The sequence below is a fragment of the Strigops habroptila genome, chromosome 4, assembly GCF_004027225.2.
Source record: "Strigops habroptila isolate Jane chromosome 4, bStrHab1.2.pri, whole genome shotgun sequence".
Taxonomy (NCBI): Eukaryota; Metazoa; Chordata; class Aves; order Psittaciformes; family Psittacidae; genus Strigops; species Strigops habroptila.
The window spans coordinates 84,762,044-84,779,864 of record NC_046358.1 but is presented as its reverse complement, the minus strand read 5'-3'; the positions used below and the strand labels follow the sequence as shown (position 1 = coordinate 84,779,864).

At 46.1% G+C, this 17,821-nt stretch overlaps 1 protein-coding gene across 2 annotated transcripts; it reads right to left on the bottom strand.

The window, feature by feature from the left end:
- Window positions 1–78: 78 nt before the first annotated feature.
- CIAO3 (cytosolic iron-sulfur assembly component 3) lies at window positions 79–15,165 on the bottom strand. Of its 2 annotated transcripts, none has more exons than XM_030485305.2 (11): window positions 15,065–15,165; window positions 13,224–13,319; window positions 11,542–11,685; window positions 11,196–11,328; window positions 10,674–10,808; window positions 10,230–10,348; window positions 9,150–9,279; window positions 8,828–8,900; window positions 5,547–5,681; window positions 4,370–4,527; window positions 79–3,478 (listed from the first exon to the last, which is right to left on the bottom strand). In XM_030485305.2, the coding sequence occupies exons 1-11, from the start codon at window positions 15,128–15,130 to the stop codon at window positions 3,240–3,242; spliced, it is 1,428 nt and encodes a 475-aa protein (XP_030341165.1). In that variant the 5' UTR covers window positions 15,131–15,165; the 3' UTR covers window positions 79–3,239. The 2 variants fall into 2 exon arrangements, with proteins under 2 accessions (XP_030341165.1, XP_030341166.1); XM_030485306.1 differs by lacking the exon at window positions 15,065–15,165 and adding an exon at window positions 13,501–14,113.
- Window positions 15,166–17,821: the final 2,656 nt, after the last annotated feature.

Below are 17,821 nucleotides of genomic sequence, written 5' to 3'. Positions count from 1 at the left end.
GCTCCATGGGCAGGGATGAGGTGACACCGAGCCTTGGATGCACAAGAGGAAGCCAGGAAAAGGCTGGAGTTTTCCCTAGTGTTCAGCAGTATCTTGACTCCAGACCTGGACTAACACAAACCCTCATTGCAGTGGGGTTTGGGTATTTTTCCCCCTTTTATTCCCCATTTTTATGGAAGGCCAACATAGGAACGTGGCGTAGGGATGTGTAACACAACCACTGCCTTATGGGAGCCATCCAAACCACTGACCCCGTACAGAGCACCCTTGGGTGGAGATGAGGCCTGGAGGGACACATGCTCCAACCCAGCAGCTTCAGAAACCACTTCTCAAGGCAGGGCAGCGTTTAGGCAGCAAACACCAAGGTGCTGCTCCGCATCCACTGCTGCTTCCCCCCTCCAGGATGAAAACCTGGGAAGCACTTGGCTGAAAGCTGCATTTCTGTGGCCTTGTCTTCAGAACAAGAGCTGGGGAGCAGCGAGGTCCCTTGAGCCTCTTCAGTTTGCAGCCTCTTCCCTCAGGTTGTGCAGAACCTACTGTGTTTTGGGTTTTTAAGTGTGAATGATGCGCAGAGCTTGTTTTTATGCAGGTGGTGGGAGGTGTGTTATAAAGTAGTTTTATTTTTGGGATGGAAATAGCAGGGCTTGATGGCAGCTCTGTAAATAGCTGTGAAATCCCCTCTGAAGGGCCTGGGCTGCTCCGGGTTCTTCTCTACCTCCATGTGCAGTGTGTGACTGTCTTGGTGCTGCTGCACTTACCCCTGTTGTGCACAGCTCCAGAGAACACAGAGGAGCTGCTCCCATCATCCTTTCCCCTGTGGTGGTGTTTTAAACAGTGCCAATTATAAACTATATTGCTCCTAACACTGGAATAGAGTTGACTTCAGGATCTTCCACGTGTGGCTTGCATCAGTTCCCACTGCTGCCTTGTTTGTAGCTGTTTCTTCCTTTGCTAGAAGCTAAACTAAGGTTTTTGGCTTTCCTTTTCTTAAGTTATAGTGTTAGAATGAATCCTGCTGCACAAGCTGCCTCAGTTACCCTGTTTAAATGTAATGGGATTGTTTGCAGATGTTACCTGCGTGTTCCTTGGGAGGTTTATGTACAGTGGGAGCAGGATGAACCCCACGTGCTCAGGGAGGGCTCCTGGACCAGCATCAGCTCTGCTCATGTTGGCAGCAGCAGCTCAAGAACAAGCTCCCTGTTCTTGACATGCTGGAGTGTCTGTAGAGCTGAGGACTTGGTTTGTTCCAAGTGGAGAACCTCCTGATGGCTTTAGCAACGTGCTGGTAACTGGAGAAGAGACTCATGTAGAGCCCCAATTGTTTAATCTTCAGCTAATTTAGCTTGCTTTGTGCACTCCCAGCCTGATGTGCATGTTCCCAACAGAAACAGAGCGGGTCTCCTTTGCACTGAGCTACGGGGTTGATGTTCTCAGCACTTTGGACTGACCTCGTGTCAGCAGTGGTCCCTCCTGCTGTGGATAAGCTGCCTGGTTTAGTGTAACACTGTGTTATAAAGCTATGCATGGGAAAGGGTGCGCTGAAAGCACTGCAATGAAGGTGGGCAGGGGGAGATTCTTGCCTTAGGAACACTGTGAATTCACTCATTGATCAGCAGCACCTGAAAAATGTACAGCTTTAATTAAAAAAACATTATCAAAAATGACTTTTACACTCTTGGCTTGACTTGTAACAGAGAGGTGGAGGTTGGAGGAGGAGGACACAGGCTGTGCTGCAGGGAAGCTGTTCCAGAGGCAGGTCAAGGGCTGGCAGCTTCGCTCTGACAGCCTGAGCTCCAGGTCTGCAGCAACTGTGGGAGGATCATTGCCCAGGGCTCAGCCTGAGCTAGATCCAGGCACCAGCTCCCTCTGGCTGCACTTACTCTGAAGGAACAAAGCAATGGGGCGCTTTTCATCCACTTTACTCTCTGCAGAGTCCTTACAGAGCAGGAACTGGAAACACTGAAGTGATTCAGGAATGTGGTTCTTCAGTATCCTGCTCACTTCCAGCTACAGCAGCCACCAGGAGAGATCCCACATCTACCAGCGTCCCCTTGAGTTCAGGTACAGTTGTGAATCCTCCTGCACATGTTTCCCTCCCCACACACACTGGAGCTCCAGCAAACTGGTCATTCACATTAAATAGACCAAACCAGTTCAGAATTCAGTTGTTTTTCAGTGAACAGCTCTGAAAACACCCACATGTATAAATACAGTGCGAGAGGCACACATCACCCCCAGCAACAACTGCCCAAAGCTCTTTCACATCCATTTGTCTTCTGGCAAAGCATCACAACACGCTGCATTAAACCAGATGTGCTTTACTAACCTCTTGGATTGCTCTGGTAAACTACTTGTAGTGATTACATCTCACAGGCGCCTTCTAGTAACTCTTGTGCAGTAACACCTTTCAGAGACACCAAGGGCTTTGTCCTTCCTTGGAAAGCAAGCTGGCAATTCCTAAAACACTGAAAATACTGTTTTCTCTGACTTTAATCACGTTATCCATCAGTAACTGCTGTCAAGGATGGGGTAGATGTGCCAATTCTGACTCCCTCCACTGTGTATTTAGGGAGAGAAAGCTGTAATTACCCACAGCTATAGACAGTTGTAATTAAAGGGAAAAAAGTCACTCTTAGCTTTTTCTTCCACATTCAATTCACATCTGAGGAGGCAAAAAGCAGCCCCAGAGATGCTGCTGCTCCTGGGATGCTGGTACCACCCCCTGCGACAGGGCAAGGGCACCACAGGGCCTCAGGGCAGTGAAATGTTAAAACAGAACCCGAGGTCTTAATGAGACCATTTCTCACTCACTGAGGGTGTCGCAGCAGAGACAGCCATAAAGATGAGCGCTGTGAACACACAGCAAGGCCTGGAGGAGTGATTCTGTCATGGAGCATAAAGCTCATCTCAGTGAGGTTACAGCCCACTGCGAGCCAGATCCTTCAGTACCTTAAATCATCAGTTTTGGGAGGAACAGGGCTGTAAAGGGAGTGCAGGTTTCATCCTGCGTAGAGCCCAGGCTGCATTACTGCTTCCTTTGACATGTGTCTTAAGCCAGTGTTTGGGTTTTATTTACATCACTTCAATAATCATAAAGCTGTAGGTATTAGATTGCCTGCCTATACACACATTGCCTCCTCATCCCTCAGGAATTGCACAGAACTTTAGCTCTCTTTTGAGAATCTTAAATATGATTGGGTCAAAAAGGCACCGAGTGTCTGTATCTGGGCTTCCCAGTGTCACCACTTGATGTTAAATCCAGTGCTCGTCTTTTCCACGGCATGGTATTCCGTGTGCAAAGCTTTCAGAGCCTTTTCCGACTCCACACCACCCAGCCACTGCTCATAGAGTTCCTGGACAGTGTGGTTCTCCTCTGGAATTGCAGTCTGAACAGACTCATACAACCTCTCGACTTCCTGCAGCTGGTCCTTGCTGGAGTCACCATCGAGCTTGATCTGACCGCCTCCATTTAAACAGCCTGTGTGCAACCAGGTGAGAAAACATCACTGAGCTTAGAAAGCACTTCAGCTTCATCAGACAACCCCAAACCACCACCACAGCTCCTGGACAGCTACGTAAATGAGAACATGGTGATAACTGTGGTTTACTCCTCAGTTATCCAACACCAGCAGAGCTGCAGCTCTAGAGGGGAGATCCCTGGTCTGGTGTGCCCCAGTGCTCATTCAGACTGCAGAAAGCTGGGACAGAGGGATGCCAGGAGGTCCTGGCTCTCATCTCCTGCCTCCAGACAAGGGCCAGAACACAATCCAGGTGAGAAGAGCCTTGGGGTCTCAACTCAAGGTAAGAAACACGCCTGGGATACGTTCTGGGTTTGCTCTTGGGGTGGAGTTTTGAGCTACACAGCATGTGGCTGCCCCAAGCAGTGTCCTGGTGCTGAGTGGCCTTTTAGGCTGGGGCTGTGCAGAGTCCCAGGGAGATCTGCTCACAGATTCAAAGAGAAAGAGTGGAAAAGGGAGTAAAACAGGTAGAAAGAGACTCTTCACCAGCCATAGCAAGCATTAACAGTCAATTTTGTGCAATTTCAGAGGAAGAATCTCCTCATGTGTACCAAAGGGCTCAGAAAACCAGGAGGGCTTCCTTAAAATCACTAACTATGTAAATTTAGTGCACTGGAATTTAACTGTCATTCCTTAAATCCTGAAGAATGGATTTCCTGCTTCTAGGCAGGAAAACATACACACAGTGTTGAAACACTGATGCTGTGACCGTCACGTCTCCAGAGCTTGGTGGCTTTGCCACAACATCCAGGATGTGAGAAGCTGCCTGTTGATCTCATGGTTTGGGTACAGCTTCATAGAGCTGCTCAGAGCTGTGGGTTGAGGCAGTGCAGCCCCAGCGTGGTCATTACCTGAGGGACAGGCCATGACTTCCACGTAGTGATAAGGTGATTTCCCTCGTTTCAGCTTCTGCACTAAGTTCTGTATGTTTCGAAACCCATACGCCAAAGCAAACTGGAGCAGGACTGCTCCATCCTTCTCCAGTGTCACCTCCTGGAAGTCCTTGTTTCTGAGGAACAAAAGCAGAGAAAACATCTTCTCCAGATTAACTTCTATTTTAAACTTCAAAGAGCCCTGTGCTAAGCCAGGTCTTACTCAAGAAAACTGTCCTAGTTCTTTGCCACCCAAACAAAAGAGGTGAAGGAACCATCTGACAGATCCTTTTCACTCTGGTTTGAGGACCTGCCACCTGAGCTGGCTTTGCTGAGGAACACCTGTGTTGAATAAATCCTTAAAAGCTGAGTAAATGGAGCCTGAACAAGAGTTTCATTGTGACAGAGCTTCAGAGCTGGCTTCAGCCAACTTAGAGGAAGCTTTTAAATGGGAGTAGGTCATAAAACCAGGGAGCAAACCATTACTGAAGGCTTCCAGACTCTTAAGGTCGGTGGCAATTTCCGCTCCTGATAAAAAAGTGAGTAATTTGATTTTATCATATATTTCATATTGAGACTCAGGGGGACTGTTTCTTCTGCTTCCTACACGAGAGAATCTTAAATATTACTAATCAGGGATATAATTCCTAACAAATGGTACATTAGTGTTGTAGCTGGTGTAGTAGTGGTGTAGCTGCTACAAGGAATCTCAGCTGAATGAGCCTCCATGCCCACACTCCAGGGACTTTTCTGCCTTACCACAGAAGAGCCCCAAAGCCCTGACACAAGCTCTTCTGTTCTGTGATAGTGGGATTAGCAACTACTTCACCAGCCTGGCTGCAGGTGAGGCAGCCCAGATCCATGGCAGCTCTGTCTTCTAAATGACTCCAAAACCCGACTGCAACTTGATAGTGGGAAAATCCATCAGGCCAAAGTAAAGCCTGTGGGTGGTGCAGGGGCTGAAGTCTCCAAGGGAAAGGCTGTGTGAGCGCTGGTTGATTTACTGCCCAGCAACTGTGGGAGTGAGAAGCCAATTCCCATGCCTTGGAGTAAAATGTTTAACATTGCAAAGAAAGTTTCAGCCCATCAGCAAGATAAGAGCATGAACAGAATTCCAGTGAAAATAGTGCTTTCTGTAGGGCTTTAAGCTTCTTACTTTAAAGGTTTGTACTGAACTGTATCCACTTGAATTCCAAAGAGCTCCCTGGCTGCATATTTGTATATGTGCTCCAAGTAGCCACCAGAACCACCTCCAGAGTGGCTTGTGAGCTCCTCTTCTGCAGTGCTGAACCTGGGGGAAGGAAGGAAGAAAGAGTTTTAGGGGACTCTGTGATAAACCAGAACAACCAGCACACATGCAAAGGTCCAGGGGACTCAAAAGCAACAGAAGCAGCTCCCTTTGAGCTCCTAGTTTTCCCTTTTCTCTTGGGAACCAACTATTTATAGCTTCAGAGCCCAGCAGCTTTAACTCTGTGCTGCCTGCATCCTCTGGTCCCCCTCAGTGGAAATACCATCACATGCCACAGCCAGGCCTGTCCCTGCCAACTCAATCTTCATGTACTGAAAATATGTTCGGGAATGTTGGAGTTATAAGGGCAATGTGTTGTGTGTTAGCTTCCTGTTTAATACCTCTACAAACATCCTGGATTACACTTAGAAATGGGAGGGAAATACTAAAGCTATAGTGGTATGGGTGTGTGCAACCCATGCTTCCCTTGGAGAACACAACCTGGCAGAAGTCCTGTCTCAGTTAAGAGACATCTCCTCAGTGCTAAAGCTTTTCTGCAACACCAACAAAAGCAGAGTTCATGACTGCAAGCTCTAGTTCTGTGTTACAACATGTTCTTTAAAACCAGCTACTTTAGACGTGGTCGCTGCGACCTGAGAGATCACTGCTGGGAGGTCTCAGTGCTATGACCACAAGCACAGAGAGACAAACCCCATGTTGGTGTGGTTTCCTATGCCTAAAGTGAGGTAAGAAAGGTGAACAAAGCTAATGATGCCAGGACGTGGCTGTCCTCAGCAGGATCCTGCTTCAAGTTCAACACCCTTGTGTTTAACCTAAGTTCTGCCACTCTAGTTCTGCACCAGGAATTCCATCTCCCTGACATGCCAAAACACAACCAGCTACTCAGAGGTCAAGATAATGTTTCTTGAGAACATCTCACCAGATGGAAGCCACAACAATAGCTTTTGTTAGGAGAGAATAACAAGATGAGGGAGCTGCTTATAAGCACTCCTCAGGCACTGACACTTGCATTCTCCTGCTAACAGCTGCAGAAGGGAAAACACTTGAACTCAGGCCAAAGAGTTTGAAGTCGAATGGAAGATGTTGCCTCTCTGAGATAACATCTTTGCTTTGGCAGAGCTGCAGAAGGCAACACTCGAGCCTGCAATCACCCCCTAAACCTATTTTTAATTTGATGTTGTTTACAGGAACTGAGCTTCATTAACAGCATGTTTCAGTGTGTCTGGCCTCACGTACTGCTGCTCTCTCAAACCGAGGCTGCCAGTGAAGCCTCAGCGCTGGCCTGGAGCAAACAGTTACAGCAGCAAAAGTCCCGGGATTTCTGGCACTTGGGCTCGATCTTGCTGCCAAATGTAATAACCTCTTAATGGGCTTTTCCACGTGCTGGGGGATAAAGCAGAACAAGAGCCCTCGGAGTGCTCCAAGTCCTGAGGAATACGTGCTGTTTGTAGGCAGTCAATTTACCCAGTGTGTTAAAGCTCCAAGAGGTGATAGAGGCGCTTTATCACCGCAAGCATGAGGCCCAGTGCTCACAATGTCCTCCTAAGAACCCGGCCAGAGATGCTTATCAAGTAATTAGACATTCAGTTCTATGTTATAACTGACGCTTCCATAATGTCATTTCTTAAGGGAACACAAACACTGCAGAACCTTCTTTCCTTCTCCATTTTCTGTCAGTGCTGTAACAATAAAGCAGGCACAACAGAAGCACTTGGTTACATGGGCAAGGTTTGAAGTTGTACCTCTGGGACATGACCATGCAGACATCTATTATAGCTGAGGACACTCTTCTTTTTTGATGTGAAAGTTACCTGTGTACATGTTAGAGAGACACTTAATCAAGGAAAAAATGTGCATAATAGATCCGTGCTAGTAAATGTGTTGGGTGAAACCTACACCATTGATCCACTGCAATGTAGCAGAAGGAAACTGAGGCTCTGTGCATCCAAACTGTTGTAAACCTCTTTTAACTATCCCTTAGATGAAAGGGACTGGGGGTAGACAGTCTCTACCTCACATTCTCCTACTTTTCAGCAGCACAGGAGTGACCACTGTTTGTAACAAAACTGATCTAGGAAATAGGCCTCATGTACGGACACTTCCCTTCATGGCTCAGGCAACAGACACGTGCTGATCAGGCAGCTCTCAAGCAAAGGCTGCCAATGGCACTTGGTTGTACCAGAATGACTTGAGGCCTATTTAGGAATAAACCACATTTCAAATCAAGAGTGTCCCATCTGGAAGGAGTGCAGCTGAAAACGGATTAATGTCCCAATCTAAGCATGTGCTGGATGCTGCATGTTTGAGGGATCAAAAACTCTCCTAAAAACTGAAGGTTTTGAACCATAGACTTATCTTTCGTAATTCCTAAAAGTTGCCAAACATGCAGCCTTTCTGTTTCTTCATGTGCAAAGTGCTATGAGGACATGCCTTTAAAACTGAAGAATGCTTTGGTTTAGTGTTAGTGCAGAGCCAGCACCACACGTCAGCTGAGAGGAGTAAAATGGGATCTTAATGTTTCCGCCGTCACTTAGATCTCTGTGCAGTTGTCACTTAACCAGATGTTACTCTTCAGTTCAAGCAACTAAAGTCTCATCTGGTTTGCACATGTCTTGGATTGGTGTTTTAACAAATACAAGACTCCTAGAGATGAGCTGAGACACCTGAATACTTCTAATATATGCTCTGGTAACACAGAACAGAGACGTGCAAACTGAGCACAGGGCAGTAACAGGCTTTGTTTTAACAAACTCTTCAGCACTGATGGAGATTCTTGCACTTCTCAAAGGCTGCAGGTGGATTTTTGCAGGATTACACTGTGAGTAACAGTAAAGGAAGTAAAAGACTGTCCCACAGTTCATGCTTCTCTGCACCATTATTTTGCCATTATGCTCTTACTAAGCTAATTCTAGCAACCCTGTTCATTTACAGTGAGAGCTGCTGATCCCTGGGCTACTAAAGTGTAGAACAAATAGTTACAGATTCTTCAAAAGTGGAAATTCATCATATTCTATAGATCAAGTATTTCAATGCACAATTGTCTGGAATCATGTGGCCCAGGAAAACAAACCGAATGCAAACACATGCAGCTTGTGTTGAACAGAAGGGGAAAGGGGAATTCTGTTGAAGAACTCTAGAAATGCTGGAGGAAAACATGACTGAAGATGCAAATGAGATTTTGTTCTTACATGGTATCCAATGGAGCAGGATCTACATCTGATAGAGATACTCCTTCTTGTTCCAACAACTTGAGCACTTCTCCTAAAACAGAACCACAGACATAAAAAGTTCTTATTTTCAGGATAAAAAAAACCAAAATCCACAGATCAGTGCAGAAGGTCTCATCTACAATTTCTGCCAGGATGTGATTTGCATTATCAAATGTAATTATACAGTAACACCCAAACGCTACATCCTCTCTCAGAGACAAAGGGTTATTAAAACTAGCAAAAGCCTTGCTCTGAGGCTCTCATACATCAGCTGGAATTATTAGCCTCTGGCTCTGCTTACCTGTGGTGATTACACAGTCCACATCACGAGTTTGGTACTCTTGGTTGAAAAAGTCTGGCCTGGAAGCCTCTAGCTTTTTGTCATAACAGGGCATCACTGTTACATGGTATATCTGGTCGGGTGTTAAGTGCTGGAAGAAAGACAAAGCTGTGCAGCTGGATTGGCCAATATCAAACCAAGCTCTTGAGGGAGATGTTTTCCTGGTAGAAATGAGAGTGATGTTTCCCCCCACCTCCTTTTGCTAGTGCACATGATCCAGACAAAGTCAGTCAGTGAATTCCTAATAATGCAGTTAGGGAATACGCTGCTTCTGTGCTACTAAAACCCAGTCCCTGCATCAGCAACTAAGAAATGATCTGGAGTCAAACAAAACACTCCTGACCATCCAAGAAATAAGCACAGGCCGAGGAAACAAGTCATTGACTCAAGGCCATTGTTTCAGTATCTTGTGCCAAATACTCTTAGTGGCTGCCAATTTCTGTAGCGAGCACGCAGATGTCAGCATTTACTTTATGCAAGTGTTAAACCACTGCTCATTAATGGACAATAAATCATACAATCAGAACTGGTGCTTAGGTTTCTTACTGGACAAATCTAGGCTGCTATAGCATAGCTCTAGTCTTTCAATATCAGATTTACATTTGGATAGATTCCAAAGGTTAAAGACTGCAACAAAGTCGAACTGCAACAGAACATTAAGTTGGGAACAAGCAAGGCATGATCTGCACGTATGCACTGACTGAAGTTTTGTCTCGATGAATAACTTCAGATAAATTACTCCAAACAACATGAAAATACCACATGTAGACGAGAGGAGAGCACAAAGGCACTGAAAAATGAGTCTCTCAAGCCTTCCCAAGTGACACACAAAGTATTAAGTAGTCCATGCAGTATGTGCCCTAGTTGCTAACTTCCCACTAGATAAAATAGAAGTGAGAAAGATGTTGCCTTTGCTGGTTTCTGCAAGGGAATTTTTACCTTTAAGCTCTAATGTATTACATGTAGCAAAATAAATATCAGCTTAAAGCCTTCAGTTTTAGCTGTCTGCCATGAAGCACAGTGCACACTTCAGAGCCTTACCTGCTGCTCTGCAAAATAGCCCTTGATCAAGGAGCCCATGACCTGCTGTGGAGACTTGGTGGTACTGATATAAGGAATGATGAAGCTGCCGTGGGTTTTCTCTGCGTAGCAGATCCAACCTGGTAAGAGTATAATTAGCGAATCAAATTAGAACAGAACAAGCAGCCCTTCACCCTCCCCTCAATCCCAGGCTTAGTAGCCATTAATAACCAGTTTCAGCCTGGCTTCAGCACAAAAAGCAAAGGAAATGTCACACAAGATCCAGTTCACACATCATTAGGTAACTGTATGGATCACTGCTACTGACACTGACATCTCTCTGTATTATGAAGAGAGTAATCCTCTAAGTACATCTATCCACTTACGCTTTTCTGACCAGCTTTTTGGGTTTCTGTACTAGCCATATGCCATTGTATTGTTTCCATAAGTAATTCAGTGCCATACCTGGACAGGCAGAAGCAAGCATTGGCAAAGCCTTTTTGTCTTCTGATTGCTTTCGAAAGCGTTTCACAAACTCCCGCTGGCTCTCCAACAGGCTGAAGTTTCTTGAGAAGGTTGTATCGAAAACATAGTGCACACCTAGAGAGTACAGCATCGGGGTTAGAATTCCCAGGGAAGAGACAGCAAGCTACAACACAAACCTGCAGCCAAACCAGACTCAAACCACACGTCTTATTTACAGGTACCAACCCCTGCAGTCACGAGTGTCCCTCCTTCCCTAGAACAATAAGATGAGCAGAAGTGGCAGGAGGACTCCAAATCTAAAATGTAAAGTTCCTTCCTTCCATCACTCCAAGTTTACCATGTGAGTGAAGCTGTAGACAGTTCTCCTTTTAGCTAATGCCAATTATGAAGCATTGTGAGTCCCTGGGGAGGTTATATCACATCAAGCCTGTGTGCTCCTAACAGTGATGCTTAAGTCACCCCAGCAGAGATGAACCCCTCTGTGATTAACACCACACTTGCCTAAACTCTTCAAGAAGGCAGTCAGCTTCTTTGCTGTCTCCAGAACACCCATTTTACATCTTGCAGCTAGTGAAGCTCTGGATTGGGGTGAAACAGAAACCACCATCAACTTCTGTTCACTGGGAGGGGCAGTCTGAAGAATCAAACAAACACCACTGTTCAGACAGTGTTAGTAAAGCACATGCAGAACCTTCAGCACACTCCATCATCAGATACTTAACTCTGAAGTCAGTAACTTACTACATTAAAGGTCCAAGCCCATGAGTACTTCTTAAAACATTGGAAGAAGCACAACAGTGCAGTGAGAATGTCTTCACCTCTCTGATACTCATTTGCCATGACTCACCTTGTTAAAAGCCAGCATTTTGCAGAGCTCTTCATGGCTCTGCTGAGTGATTAAAACACTCTCTGCTGATGTGATGCAGCCACTACATGCTAAACAGTCGTTCAGGGTAATTTTAGCCTTCTCCAGTTTCTGTGCTCCTCCATCCTGTAAAGAAACAGATCAGACTCAGTTCTGAACACAGGCAGAACGAGGTAGCAGTTTCCCACCTTTCCTATGTTTAGTACAGAGATGTTGCCTTTTTTATGCTCTCAGTTTATCATTAAAAAAGTATCTTTTAGTAAAACAAGGAGGGAGACAAATGTCTTTGCAGTTTCCTGCTTTAGTAGGATTATTTGGCACCAGATGCAAACATGCTGAGGAACTTCAGGAAAACTTTAGCAAGACCAAGACCGTAACTTCCATCAAATGCAGAACAGTTGCTTAGGCCACAACTATTCGTGCTACGTGGTGGGCTCCAAAATGCTGGAATTCTACTATCCCAGAGGCAAAGAGGGTTTATCTTGCTTGGTTTTCCAACTTGTGGGTGGCTGAAGATTGCAGCTGCTGTTTTAACCATGAGACTGTAGACCACAGAGATCCTACCTAAGCCTTTAAGCACCCATCTCCAGCACGCATTGAATATTGCCCTGCAGAAAGCACACCAGCTTTGCCACCTCTATCAGATACTGCTCATGGCATTCCTAGAATGGTTTGGGTTGGAAAGGACCTTAAGATCATTTAGTTCCAACCCCCAACTGAATACACTGGAGCTGTTTCTTCACACAAACATGACTCTCACTCCTGCTGCATAGATCATGTAACTAAACTACAGCTCGCTAATGTTGTTCCATTGATACTGAGCATTCTGCTATCTTTCTGTATTCAAAACTCAGGCACTGATGGGAAAAGTGTCACAGCAGTTCCCAGTGTGTGGCTTGCCACTGGAAGGAAGTCTTTCTCATAGTATTTGACCTGAATAAGTCAGTTCTCCCATGAGACTCTCCTCCTAAATGTCACTTCTCAATATAGTCAGAATCAGACCAAGCAATTAGGTAGCATTAAATTAAAACTTTAAAATAAGAAACTTTGGACTCTTTGGAAGTGCTGTATCCCCCTTTTTTAAATGACAAGGTCATCATCTGCCTGAAGTTAAATGTCCCATTTCTAGATGAATTCCCAGCTTGGTTAACTAAGAAATGCTGTTCTGAGTAAACAGGAAAATCATCCTGCAAATTGGCATTAATTTTGGGATCTTATGAATTGTGCAGCCTATTGAACAAATAATTTGAACTACTGTTACAAAATCAGAGCAAAATGTAAGGTTATTTAATTGAATCTCTCTCTGACATAATGCAATAAGACAAGACATTGTCACAAATAACCTAAGAATTGCTAATACTTAAGTACTGATGGCAAAATAGATTTGGCTTATCTGCTCTGATACTGAAAGTCATCACTAATCAATGCTAGTGTTTCAGAGCATAAAAGACTGACACAGCATTGGAATTATTGCTTATAAAACCAGGTAATTAAAAAGCTGGACTTTGGAATAAAGGTATGAGAATGCTGACAGCAACAGTGACACTTCTCTAACACCTCGGTCCTCTTGGAGGCATTCAATAGCTGTGGACGATTCAAATACTTAACAATACACTCAGGTTTTCTGGCTATTTTACACAACACTGAAGAAAAATCACACCTACCTGATTGATCTGAAAATAGCTTCCATCTGCTTCAATTCTGATCTTGGCTGCTGCTTTCCCAGGCTTTTTTTCCACTTTTACAGGTTTGATACATTCCTGAAAGAGAAATAAAGCCCCAAAGTGAAGGAGATGAGAAACAAAGAGGTAGATTTACTAGAAACTAGAATGATCAAACAACTATTTCTAGAGTGAGTGCTGCTTACTGTCCATTCAGCTATGCTGGATTTTACAGCATCTAAAACCACAGAGGGAAAATGTAAAAGCAAGAACTTCTTACCCCTTTCTTACAGAAGGAACACTTTTCCAGCATCATACCAAAAGCAAAGGACACTTTCCTATTCTTTCTGAAGAACACAGTGATGTTTTATGGAGCCTTGAAAGGAACAGAGGCTTCTCTGCAGTCTCCCCTCTCCAGTCTTACAGATGCACTCTTCATTGCAAGTTTTAAGCGACGGAGGCGTGGCCACTACAGTCAACATGTGCCTTGTGCCAATGAAGGCTCATTTAATGTGGAAAGGGCTCTGACGACCTCAGATGGACTCCCTCCAGTGTTCTGCATTGTTCTGTGATGAAGTCTCAGGGGTGTTTTTTGCATTTTGTGTGATTTTTAGTGTTTAGGCACCTTATGGCTCCTTGTTCTGCTTCTATAGCCAGGATCCTCTTTGCCTTTTACCATCCTTGCTCTGGCAACATGCTCAGGTTCCCCCTCTAAATTAATCCAGCTTTACTACATCCTGCAGAGACTGGCAGGACCAAGCCACTGTGATGCCCACTGAGTAAAACAATGATCTCTACTTGAAACAGAAAGCAGGCTGCACTATTTATGTGAAAGACTTCACCAAGAAACCCAAGTACCACAAGGAGTTAATGGGCTTTGCTCTGCCCCACTTCACTGATCTCATTTCAAGATGGTTTTGCTGCTGTACTTGTCACCAAACGTGTCTATGGTGGGTAAATTGGAACTGGATGATCTTAAGGTCCTTTCCAACCCATTCTATGATTACTTTCCTGTACTTTTGCTAGTGCTTGAAGACTCCAAAAGGAATAACCTTGACCCATCCTTGCTGCTCATTCCCACCTCTCTGCCACCCGCTCCCGTATGCTGGTATGAGCATCTATGCGGATAAGTGTGCAAAGAAACTCATTCAAGGTTAAGCTTTTTTTGGGGGGTGGTGTCTTAGATTAACATTTAACAGGACACATTCCAGATCGGGATGGGAATGACCGACTGGCTGCTGGGCCATGACTTCTCTCTTCAGCTGCTTACAGAGGTTTGCACCCCTCAGTGTTGTTGCCCTTTCTATTCCCTGTGCGTGGAGGAGATAGGTGATGTATCGCCTTTGATTTAGAATCCAACAGAACCAACCAGGTTGGAAAAGACCTTTAAGCTCATCCAGTCCAACTGTTCCCCAGCACTGCCAAGGCCACCACTAACCCATGGCACTGAGGGTCTCGTCTCTTTTGAACACTTGCAGGGCCGGTGGCTCCACCACTGCCCTGGGCAGCCTGTTCCAATGCCTGAGCACCCTTTGGGGAAGGAATTGTTCCTCATCTCCATCTAACCCTCCCCTGGCGCAGCTTGAGGCCGTTTCCTCTTGTCCCATCCCTTGTTCCTTGGGAGCAGAGACCGAGCCGCCTTCTCCATCCTCAGGCGGCTGTAGAGAGCGATGCGGTCCCCTCACAGCGGGCTGCTGCTGCCACCCTCCTCCCTCAGCGCCATCTTCCCGTCCCCCCCAGGCGGCGCTGGCCGGGCCCACCCCGCGTCTCCCGGATGGGGGGGATGCCGGCCCGGGCCGTGCCTTGTGGCCGCTGCCAGCCCCGCAGCCCCGTCCCGCACCCACCTGCGAGGGCCCGATGTAATCGTCCAGGTCGGTGAGCTGCAGCACGCCGCTGAACGGGGACGCCATAGCGCCGAGGCCCGCGGCGCAGCGGGAGCTGCCACACTGCCGTAAAAGGAGACACGCCACGCTGTCGTAAAAACACAGATGCCACACTGCCGGAAAGGACGGTGAGGAGGGAGGTCGCAATGGCGGGTGTCCCTCAAGCAGGGTGTCCCTCAAGCAGGGTGTCTGCTGGCTTATAAGCTACATTGGAAGGTGTGTTAGGCTGAGGTAAGGTGTAGGCACGTAGAGAGGGTGCTGCCATGGCCCTTCGCCTTTAAACGCTGTGAGACTTGTGCAAGGTTTCTTCATCAGTCGTGTGTTGGGCTGCATCAGAGGAGCGTGAGCAGCAGGGTGAGCCCACAGAGGCTGTGGATGCACCATCTCTGGAGACATTCAGGGCTGGATGTTTTTCTGGGCAACTTGATCTTAGTGAAGATGTCCCTGCTCATCACAAGGGGTTAAACTGGATGAGCTTTGGAGGTCCCTTCCAAGCCAAACCAGTCTGTGGTTCATGTTCTTGCAGAGTAAGTCCTCATAGCTCTTGAGCCTGTGGGGTGGCCTGGGTACCTGTCACCTTCTTGGGACTGCTCTCCCACTAGGTGAGGCTGCTGCACACACAGCGTAAGGATTTGAAGCTGTAACTCCTCCCTGCACAGGTTGTGCTCGTGTGAGTGCACAATGTTTTGTGTGTTAGAGGGTCAAAGTATAAGAAATGATTTGTTCTTTGGAGGAAGCTTATTCACTTACACAAGAAGCAGTGGAGAAGGTGGTGTAGTGGTTTTTCAAGGCTGTAGTGGTGTAGTGGTGTAGTGGTGAGGCTGCAGTGCTGCCTGGTTGAGAACTTGGCATCTTCTTCATTGCAGACCCTGCTTGGATGTTTCCCAGTGTTGGTTTTGCAAGAAAGCCTTGCAAATTTGGGCTCTTGCAGAATGCAACTTCATACACGTTAACAACTTAATACATATTAACAGGAGCTTTGTTTCACAAATAATATCTTGGTGCTGTTTGTAGAGGTACCCTGAGGTACCTAGATGGGAAATGCTCAGTGCAGGTTGCTGTCAATAAGCAGAACTGCTTGTCCTTTCCAGGTGTAGCTGCAGGCAGAGTGCACAGGGGATCTGGCAGTGTTTGGGGCTGGATCCTGAAAGCACTGCTGGGTTTTGTCCTTGCAGCTTCAAAACCTCTGGTTAAGGGGAGAGGATGGGGCTGCAAACAACACCTTTACCAACAAATGCACCAGGCTGCAGGTTTCTGTATGACTTTAATATCAATTGCACCTCCAGATGATTGTGGAGAAGTGATGAGCTCTGAAGAACATAAACACCCTTGTTGATTGCAGTGTTGTGGAGCTTTCTCTGGGCTAGAATACCTTATCATTAAGGGGAGGTTAGAATCTTACTCACCAGAGAGGGAGAACACAGTAAAACATGTGGGTTTTCATATGTTGTTGTTCTTCTAGTTACAGAAGGTGCTGAAATAAATATTAAGGCACCTCATCAGCTCTGAATCCACACAGTTTGTCCACAGAGACAATGATCTGGTCAACGGTCTGGAATAACTGTTTCACCTCCTGATAGCTTTCCCATAAACCCATTTGGAAATGCTTCACTAGCGGAGTAGACTCCCGAGGGAAGGAGTGAAAGTCATCTGTGAAGTTGGTTACAATTGGGGTGTGTGAAGCTCTGGAGGAGATGCCCTTTGCACTCTAAGCGAGCACAAGGGTGTCAGTGCCAGGGAGAAGTTGATGTGCGCTCCTAAGTCCCCTTTCACTCGCTTGAGTTGTGCCTCCTGCTTCAAGGTGAAACCCCAAATTGGGTCCCAGCAAATCTTTCAGGCTCTGAGCGCTTAGTTCCTACACAGGAAAAATAATAACTCAAGGATTAGGTCCTTTCATACACAATTATGTGGAGCTGCTCATTGAGTAGTTACATAGTAGAGACTTTTAAGCTGAATAGTAAAGCTTGGGTCATGTTAGCAAAGTGCAGGAGGGGTTGTGCAAGAGCCTGGCCCTGCTCTGTGCAGATGTGGTGGAGTCTCCAAGGCAGGGCTCATGCCAGTGCTCAGTTTTGTTATGTGTTACGTCCATTTCTTCTGGATTAAGGCCTGAGAATATGTAAGTGACCATGATGGGGGAGTTGGAGGCAAATTTGATGACATCTTGGGCTGTGGTTTGGCCTTTATGTAGGAAATTTTAGTTCTTCTGAAGCCCAGGACAACATATTGTTACCAAGAATGATCTAGGGCATTGCTGGTGGCTCTGTACAGACTTTCAGCTCAATACCTGAAATTTGGCATTGAAGCATGGAGGATTGCTCTATGGATTTCCCAAGATTTATGTCAATCCAGTTTCTCACTCCTCTTTGGATGTCACAGGCAATCCCTAGAAAGAGGAAGAACCTACAGGTCTGGAGACAAGGCAGTGTTAGAGACTGAGACAACCTGAGTCCCTTCAGGGCAGCCATGGTGATGTCAATGAAAGGCACAGAAGCAGGACACCATGGTTTAGGTTATTTATTGATTTAAGAGATGATATCAGAGCCAATTCTAACTCTGGGTTATATCCCCATGCAGTGCAAGTAGGACCCACAGAGGGGACCAGCTCCAAGGAGACTTTACATCAAGTCTGGACCTGCTCTGTTCCTGCTCAGTGAAGCCAGCTCCAGCCACATGGACAGAGTGAAGGTAGGAACCCATGGCTGATGCTTTGCCTGATCA

Coding starts and splice junctions, on each gene's coding strand:
- CIAO3 (XM_030485305.2), bottom strand. CDS start 15,130: ATGGCGTCCCCGTTCAGCGGCGTGCTGCAGCTCACCGACCTGGACGAT. Junction 11,329..11,541: donor AAATGCTGGCTTTTAACAAG/GTGAGTCATGGC, acceptor TTGATTCTTCAG/ACTGCCCCTCCCAGTGAACA. Junction 10,809..11,195: donor TGCCTTCTTGAAGAGTTTAG/GCAAGTGTGGTG, acceptor TGTACTCTCTAG/GTGTGCACTATGTTTTCGAT.